The sequence below is a fragment of the Macadamia integrifolia genome, chromosome 4 (assembly GCF_013358625.1).
Source record: "Macadamia integrifolia cultivar HAES 741 chromosome 4, SCU_Mint_v3, whole genome shotgun sequence".
NCBI lineage: Eukaryota > Viridiplantae > Streptophyta > Magnoliopsida > Proteales > Proteaceae > Macadamia > Macadamia integrifolia.
Window position 1 is genome coordinate 29069404 of NC_056560.1, and position 9335 is coordinate 29078738.

The 9335-nt window shown below is 38.4% G+C and overlaps 1 protein-coding gene across 1 annotated transcript; it reads right to left on the bottom strand.

The window, feature by feature from the left end:
- Positions 1-413: 413 nt before the first annotated feature.
- Positions 414-8344, bottom strand: LOC122075614 (potassium channel AKT1-like). The gene is made up of 11 exons (XM_042640695.1): positions 8021-8344; positions 7039-7404; positions 6886-6943; positions 6475-6792; positions 5936-6181; positions 5746-5844; positions 5528-5560; positions 5233-5418; positions 4874-5068; positions 4676-4751; positions 414-1682 (listed from the first exon to the last, which is right to left on the bottom strand). Exons 1-11 carry the CDS (start codon positions 8203-8205, stop codon positions 829-831), a joined length of 2616 nt encoding a protein of 871 aa, XP_042496629.1. The 5' UTR covers positions 8206-8344; the 3' UTR covers positions 414-828.
- Positions 8345-9335: the final 991 nt, after the last annotated feature.

Here is a 9335-nt window from a genome sequence, read left to right on the forward strand (position 1 = left end):
ATAATATGTAAAGTTAGCCAATTCCTCCGGATCTCAGGGCCTTCAAAATCAACCAACAGATTCAAGTGACAAAATACAAGAAATTGTACCCCCAACAGGAAGAAGATATCGATGAGGGCAGCTGATAAGGCTTACAAATATATGAAAAAGATTTGCCTGGGTCTCCACCTAAGCCAAGCAAGGCCTTGTAGGTCAATAGTCCTCTAGGCATAATAATCAATCCAGTTGGTGAAGGAAATTCATTCCCAGGGACAATCAAGCATGGCATGATTGAACCATTGCAGTTTCAGTAGGAACTCGGAAGTCCAAAATCATGTAAGCAGTACTCAGTCTCCCCCATGACCTGGGTTTGCTGAAGAGGTCCAGCTTTTTATATCACTCAGGTAGAAATTGTTTCCTGAGAAAGAAAAACATAACCAGAAGATTCATAGAGAGATAAAATTATAAGGAACATAATTAATACACTCGAGAAGCTCAGATACCAAAGAATAGATACAAATTTGATCTATAACCACTTTATGTTCACAAAACTCCTATTACATTCTGCAAACAATGTCCTGATGGCCACTTCATGGAGGAACTCAATGTTTTCTGATAGCATTTTCCACTTATAGACTCAGTCTTTCATTGGAGCTCATGGAAGAGCATCAATTAGCCTTTAACCAGTTGGCAAGTACTAACCATTCACTTCTTCAGCCATCATTGTGGTTTGCTGTTTCCTCCAGTCCCCTGTTCACTGTGATAATCTGTTTTGCCCCAAGCCCAAGTGCTTTACAAAGTAATCCCCAGGGCAACATGTTACGGAAAACCATAGGTGGACTTGATGTTTTAGCCGTCATCACCAACAAGAACAAGTTGGTCACCATCCCTAATGAGCTCTATCTCATCAATTTCAGCACCATCTTTAGTTAGGATTTTTGTGGGTCTGAACCCATATTTCTGGGTGCAGATGTCAAGTAACTCTGGAAAGGACTCTGGCAGGCGGACGAGCTTTCTCGTGACACACCCAGTTACTGGGTAACTAATTGTGACTCGTGCAGAGTAAGGCACAGAAATCTTAGTGTCTGCAGCATGGCCAACAGGTGAAGGTATGCCTTTTTCACTAGCATGGGCGGTTGACATGATCCCAAACAGTGAATTGTGGAAGTTGTTAGACTTTCGCCTTCTACGATTATTCCCCCATGTAACTTCAGTTGGAGTGGTTGTACCTTCCTCAGACAATGGGCGAAGAGCTGGCTCACTTGTAAATCTACCAAAGTAAGATACCCTGGGCTTCTCAGAAATATTAATGGAGGTTTGGTCAGAAGTCTCCTTTCTGGATTGGAAGAGAACTTTTATCTCTTCATGTCCCTGCTGATCGGCTAGAGTCCTTGGGGTCCAACCCTCGGAATCAAGAAAATCGATGTCAGCTCCATGGTCTAAGAGGAACTTAACTAGTTCATTATTCCCCTCACAAACAGCAATATGAAGTGCAGTAGATCCATTGCTCTTAGGCAGTTTCACGTCTCCTCCGTATCGTACAATGTCCTTGAGCAAGTTCAAGTCATTTTGTTCAACAGCAGTACAAGCAAAGTGACCCACGTCACCAGAATAGATGTTTGCGCCATTGTTGACTAGAAGTTTGATCATTGATTCATGCTTTTCTCTTATTGCCTCCCACAGTGGAACATTTCCTTCTAAATCTGCATGGACCAAAGAAAAGGAACAAACATATTTGACTGCAGCCCTTCAATGGATTCAATATCCTACAAAATTGAAATTTACATGCAGTCCTGACTAAACGTTTCTCCCTAGAACAAGTGCTAAATACATAAATTTAATTCTGACAACATCACCCTATGAAGGAAATAGTATCTAGAGATTTTTTTTCTTAAAGTTTAGAAGGGTGATGATTTCCTATTATGGCTTAGAATATCATAGAATATAGATAGAAGCATTGTTTATAAAAATAAAAAAAACCCATGACAATGATTTTGTACTTAAATTGAGAGAGTGACCATAAGAAGGGGACACAATTAAGAGAGGGTGATCTCTGAATGCAAGCTCTTCCATTACATGATGATAATAGAATTATAAATTTCTTCTCGTATAACCTGAAGACATAATAAATTCAGACATTTGTGTCTGATGAGGAGTCAAATAGATCTAATTTAATGATACGTATAACTTACTAAAGAAGGAAAGAAGTAGTTTCTATTCTTAAATTCATTTTGGCAAGACACCAGCATGAAACCCCCCCCCCCACCTCTTTAATCAGTTATAAAAGGAGTGTTTTGCAACAAGGTTGCAAATTGTCCAATTGTGGGGAAGTCAATACAAATGAAACATTAATAATCTATCAAGGTATTGTAAGTTTGGTATGACTACTCTGTGATGCAGATGACATCCAGTGGAAGAAGAATTCTAAGATTTGGGTTTGGCTCAGTTTTTTGGGTCAAGTTGAACCCACGGTTCAATAAGTTAGGCCCAAATTTTATTCCCCAATGGGTTATGGGCCAAGTGATTTTAAATTTTCTATTGTAACAGTCCCATTCAGTAAGCCCAAATATTAGGGAAATAATGCCTATACAGGATTAAGTAGTTAGTTTCTATTTTATAATAGTTTCTAAGTTGAAATGGTAGTTACTTCTACTCTAAGGGCCCGTTTGATAACGTTTCAAGAAATGGAACAACAAGCGTTTGATAAAACTGTTTCGTTTCACTCATTTTCAGAAATTGAAATTGAAATTTCTACCTATTTATGGTCCGAGAAACGACCTAGGCAAAACAAGTTCTACTTGGCAAAACAAGTTCAACTTGTTTCGCCGTTTCTAGAAATGACTTGTGGCCATTCTTTTGCTGATTACTATCGACTTCTAGAAACATGACTTATCAAACACCTTCAATTCCGTTTCTGTTTCTAGAAACTGAAATTTATGTTTCTGCCGTTTCTTGAAACAAAAACAGCAGAAAAGCTATCAAACGGGCCCTAAGTTAGTACGGGTACTTGGTTGCTTCCTTTTTCTTAGACTTTCTAACTTTTTTAGAGATGCAATAATGTAAAGGATCTCTTTTTATTTAGAAGAGTTTCCTATTTTTATGATGTAGCTATCAATAACAACAAATAAAGGAGGGCGGGGGGGGATATGCTGCCCAAAGATTTTTGGCTATTGGTCAATTGAATGTTTCTCTTCGGTGGTGATGCTAAGAGTAGCTCTTATGGTAATGCGAGTGGCAACCCAAGGTGGTGAATCCTTAGGTTTGAAACTGGTGGTGAAGCCTTTCCCGCAGGCCATAGGTGATGAAGCTCATATCCCCTTCTTCTCTTCTTCTGTTTCATATTCTTTCCTTCTTTTTCTTCATTATTCTGCAGAAATTCCAGCAGCCATATACTGTCAACCGTGGCCTGTAATGGTGATTTCTAAATTTTATCTTATCATCTATTCTCAGACCTATTATTGCTTTTGCTTCTCATCTAATATTCTGCAGGATTTCATCAAGTATACCTCCATGCGATATTCTGTTCTGTCTATTCTATGCAACAGAACTTCACTTCCCCTCTTCATTCAATCCAAGTTTTGGTGTTCATCCAACCAGCCACTTGTGAGTAATTCTTTGAGTTTCTAATTCTGGATTTTTGGTTTCTACCTTTTATCTTTGCTTGTTTCTCCCAATCTAACCAACATTTTGCTTTGATATTTAACCACACAGTCACCCTATTAGGTCCTTCATTCTATATTAGTTTTGTCTCCATCGGATGAAGGGTTTGTTTGTTCTTAGTTTTTACTCCATCTAGTTTCTGCCCCGATTTCTCAGTTTTCAGGTACACTGTGATTTTGGTTTCTTTAGGTTTGCTATTGTTTGTTTTTTCCAGCCTAGCATACCTCATCCTCTGCCAATATGTAAAAAGTGAAAACTAAAGGGGAATATTTTTGTCATTTGACATAAAAGATGGTAGACCCTAGAAAGTTTAGGAAGGGTATTCCACTAAACCTGCAGATGTGGATAAAGATTATATGGTTCAATAAAAAAGTTACTAATAACACACCTATTCTATGTGTATATCCAAAATATAAATTAAGGCCCCTCCCCTGAACAGGAAAAAAGGATAAGAAGATTCAAAGACAACAATGCTTCAGATAATGGTTCCTTAAAATAGGAAAGAACAACTGAATGATTGCTCAAAAATAACCAGCAAGTATTTGGATGTAACCATAACATTTTTTGGACAGAGACAATGAAAGGATGCAAGAAGAAATGAAGAGCCATAAAGGTACAGAAAGATGATATAAATCTGCCTTTGTAAGAGCAACACCAGCCCCACTCAAAAGAAGAATGAGCAAGGGGATTAAAAAAAATAATAAAATAAAAAAGTAACAGGGCATAAGAAATAAATGATAACAGAAGATTCAAAATAAAGTACAAATAGGAATAAAATGTGACAAGAAGAATAAAACAGGACACACGATTTTAATGTGACAGAAATTCTAAGAAGATTTTCCTACTTAAAGTTTTCACTTGCCCACCCAATACTTGAAATCATTGCAACCTTAAGAACTCTAGGGATGCCCCTAGAATACCATTAGTTTCAAAAAACAAGGGCAGGAAAGTGAAGAAGACAGGGAGGGGTTGTCTCTACTACATTTTCCTATACATTATGCCCATCTGATGATGTTGGTTGTGAGCTAGAACATACCTCTGCTATTAGGGTCTGCTCCATAGTCCAGTAGGAGTAGGACACAGTTTTCAGATCCTTTTGATGCTGCTATATGCTGGTTAATAAATAAAATCAAAATCAAAATCAAAAGCAAGAAAAAATAGTTCCAAGGAAGATGCTTTTACAGAAAATTTGAAATACTTAAATCAAATGTATGAGTAAAGTAAATGTATTGACCAGAGCACTGCGTCCACTGTCGTTAGATTCATTTGGATCCAAGCCCTTTTTCAGTAACTGATGCAACAATAGGTCATCTCCTCTACTCGCTGCAAAGCTTAAACTGAGTGGAAGGTCCATTCTACCCCGAGCTAGCATGTTCTCTGTCTCTGTTAGAACTACTTGCATCTCTGGGTCCTTCAGATCCATCAAATGCTGTAACACCCATAAACAAAACCGAAATAATGCACATAAATACAATGAACCTTACCCAATTATTTTGATGTGACACATTTGACTATTTTGCAATAACAGAAAGGTTTCAGTTTGCAGCAATTTAGGTGAAAATACTAAGTCATAAGGCTGCCTTCTCTACAAACCTGAAGAAGATTGTTCATGATTATGGTCCCATCTCCAACATTAGCCTGAACTATATTCAAAAAGACAGTTCGGTTCAACCGCAGCAACTGACTTAATCGTTTAGTGCGGACAGTGAACAGCTGCGGCCTGTAGCAAAGAACACCAATTTCACCAAAGATATCACCAGCCTTTGCCTCTCCGACAACCTGCAGTCATTCTTCCATGTCAGTCTTTATTTTTTATAGGAAACTACAATGCTTTTTTTCTTTTTCCAGAAGCTATTGGATCCAGAGGGCTTTTAGTAATCGCACTTGCCTGTTCCAGTCCATTCCTGAGTACCACAAGATCCTGGAAGGAAAAATCCACAACATCAGAAGCCATTATTTGCAAAAATCAAAAGCATGGGAGAAAAAAAATGGGATAAAGATCATAAAATGAAAAGTAGAAAACCAATAATCCTAAATTACGTCACTGCTTCAAGTTTGAGAGCTGGATATAAGAAATAAAATCATAAAACGAAGTTAAGTATTCACCACGGCACCAGTAACCATTATGTAAAAGTCTGTTGGTGCTTCATTCTGCAAGATCACATCTTCCTTGGGGGGAAAATACTCGGCTTTCATCTCTGAGACCTTCAAATGTTGTAAGGTAGAAGATGACAAGGTAAGAAGAAACACATTAATCACAAAATTGGAAGTATAGTGGTTGTTCTTAAGCGGTTACCAGCTGAAAAAGCAAGTCGTTCGATACACCACGGAACAGGTACACCTTGTCGACAAGAGAATAAAAAAGAAAATGTGATATACTTGATCGGATGGCTTTCGGCAGGACATCAAGAGTCTCATGCTGCTGCAATCCTTCTGAGTCTGTTCTGAATTTCAGACATAAGTGTGCAAGCATCTGCTCTTGCAAGCGTGTTGGGAGTCCATGCCGTTGTGCAAAATTTGATGCCGCTTGAATGGTATCTCTCTATAAAGTTCATGGAGATAAATCAACAATGAAAGGTGGGGAGGGGGGGTAGTCAAAACAACCACACTGGTGACAAAACCAAGCAAATCATGATTCATTGTCAAATATTCCTCGATACCATAGTTAAAGCATTGCAAGAAGTAACAAATACATTCAAAAGAGATTCAAAAGATATGATACATGATCTGGTATAACACCAGTATCAAATACATGAATGATGAAATTATCTTGCAACTTTCATCTCTCTAGCTTCATTGTAGATATTGGAAATAGGCAGAGAAAGAATCACTCACAAATTTTCTAGTTCTACTGGTCCCATGGACGACCAAGTTAGTCATATTTCCAATAAGATATGCTGTCAATCCAAGGTTGAAAAGCATGTAAAATATGTCAAAGATCATCTCCCTTGTATTCTGAGCATGCAAATCACCGTAGCCAACAGTTGTGAGCGTGGTGATGGACCAGTATATTGATGTCACATAACGTATCCAAAGGCTTGTCTGAAGAAAATTATTATAAGATGCTCCAATCCATGTGTTTTTGGGATCATGGTAACGTGCAGCAAGAAGATAGTAAAAGCACCCAGCACAGTGAACAGCAAAGAGAGTTACCTGCAAGAACATCCAAAACCAGATAATTTAGCTCATTACTGAACAATTTCCCCTTTTTATACAACTGAAAAGAGATTTTTTGAAGAAACTCACACATATTAGTTTTGCACATCGAACCCAGAAGTAATTGTAATCCCTGTCTTTCTCCCATCTGTTAAAATAAAGCACGAAGTGGACAATTATGATCCAGACGCCAAAGCTCACTATTCTAGTGTCAAAAAACAGGGGCTTGAAGAACCACCATACCTGGAAAAAAGGGAACTGACTCTTCGGAGACGCCATAAACGAAGCATGTTGAAGAAACCATATGACTCCATAGGCGAAGGCAAAATCCTCCGAGCAACTTCTGAGGGGATTGTGGATATGACATCAAGGGCAAACCAGGTGCGTACGTACCTCCAAGCAATCTGCTTTGGATTGTCAACTAGGAGGTAAGTAGTTTTATCAAGGAAGGCAACGATAAATGTCATAACAATATCCACGGCGAAGAACCCATTAACTAAGTTATCAGTGACTGCAAGAAGTCCCCTCGGTCCGTCAAGGAATCCGAATTCAAATGGAGATACCCAAGCAGTGTATATAACAAGACCAACCAGAAAATTCTGCCAAAATCTGCAAGTGTTAGTTAAATTTAGTAATTAGAATGCATCCAATTATTAAGACCTCTAAGAAAAAAACAGTCATTCCATTAAACAAATACAAAGGCAACTTCGCCATTCTGTTTAGTATCTCTATTTATGCTTCCTCTGATGAACTTTATATACATTCTTGGAAAAGCTCGTAAAGCTCAAACATCTAAAAACCAGCCATTCTCTTGAAAATAGCAAGGCAGATAAAGGGTAACAACCACCACATAATCAACTTGACTTCAAATAAAAATTCCATTCTCCCCCAATGTATATAAACCCAAAATCAACAACGAAAATATCAATAAAAAAAGAAAAACTACGAAAACAATCAAAATCATTAACAAAACTAATTCGAACTTCAATAGCATAGAAACAAGCTAAGACATGGAAGAGGAAGGAAAATCCCATCAATCGAAACAAAAACTTTGTTTCCTAATCACCAAATTTCAAGAATACAGACAAGGGTATGAGTAAAATATCAAAAGGGGAAGAAAAACAATGCAGCTCATGCAAGGTTGATTCAGAGAACAAGATTACTGGGGAAAGAAAGAACCCAGAATTGAGAAAAGGAAATAAAGAGAAGAGAGACCAATTATCACCTGTAACGACCATCATAAGGAGAAATCACGAACCAACGAAGCTTAACTCTGCGATTGCTTCTAGCACCAAGAGAAGGAAGAAGGGCATTGGAAAGGCTATATTGGCTACCTTCTCTTGAGAGTTGTCCCATATCTTGACCACAAACAGAGACACCTAAAACACCATTGGTAAACCTTTGTGGCATTGCTCTTCCCTGCTTCAGGGTTTCTCTATCTCTGCTTCACTTTGCTTCTCTAGCTGTGTCGACTCTCTTCTCCTATCTATATTTATATAAAAAGCGCTGCGTCTCGCCTCGCCTCGCCAATCTCCTCCTCCACTGCTCTCTGTAGCACTCTCTATAGTTGGGAAGTGGGAACTACTCTCGTATCTCTCTCTCTCTCTCTCTCTCTCTCTCTCTCTCTCTCTCTATATATATCTTTTCTTTATTTCTTTCCAATATTTAGTTTATGGTTACTCCTCCTGTGACAATAGGACCCACACTTCTAATCTTTACGTAAGGTAGCAAAAAAAATTTCCAAATCCATATCGGTCTCGGGAGCATGGTTTGAGATATCGGATCGATATCGGCCTTGATTAATCCTAATTTTTAATCGATATTGTATCAATGAATGGTACAGATGGAAGATAATCTAAAAAAATAGTTTTTAAATTAAAAATAAAGATATTATTGTTCGATCCTGGCCGGTCTGCATCGTATCGGCCTTGACCGATCTTATGCTTGATACCGAGTTCTCAATACTTGCTCGGAAGAGAAAGTAACTGATTTCCTACTGCTTTAGTTTTTAATTATGGAGTCGTAAAGCCATAATAGGCGGCGGGATCTTGGATCCGGACTATATCGGATCAGGGTATTTCGGCATTTGGCATTGGTACCGGTGCTGCTGATATTGACTGAAGATAATGGGTCGGAGAGGGGGTCTATCTCATTGGCAAAAGAGTTGAAACCTAACACCACTGGGAGCTAGATTATCGGCGACGCTATTGGCTTCAATGAGAAAACTCAATGCAGTAGAAATTACCATATAAAGAGAAACAGTCTCTAATAATAGGCATCGTGGTTGTGTAGGGCCAAGCAATCTAGCTACGAATTTTTGCCTAAAAGTAAGAAGAAAGATGGGAATCGTGTGGTCATTACACTAGCGTGGGGACAATGAAGAGGCGCACATGAGCATTAATAGGTGCTGGGAATTTTAGGTTTCATAGGTATGGGGCATCATTTTGCTGCCCTTTTTGTTTGAATATGGGGCCATGCAATTAGGAAGCGTTTATTTCACTCCAAAATAATATAAAGATCCATGGTTCTAAGTTTCGGTA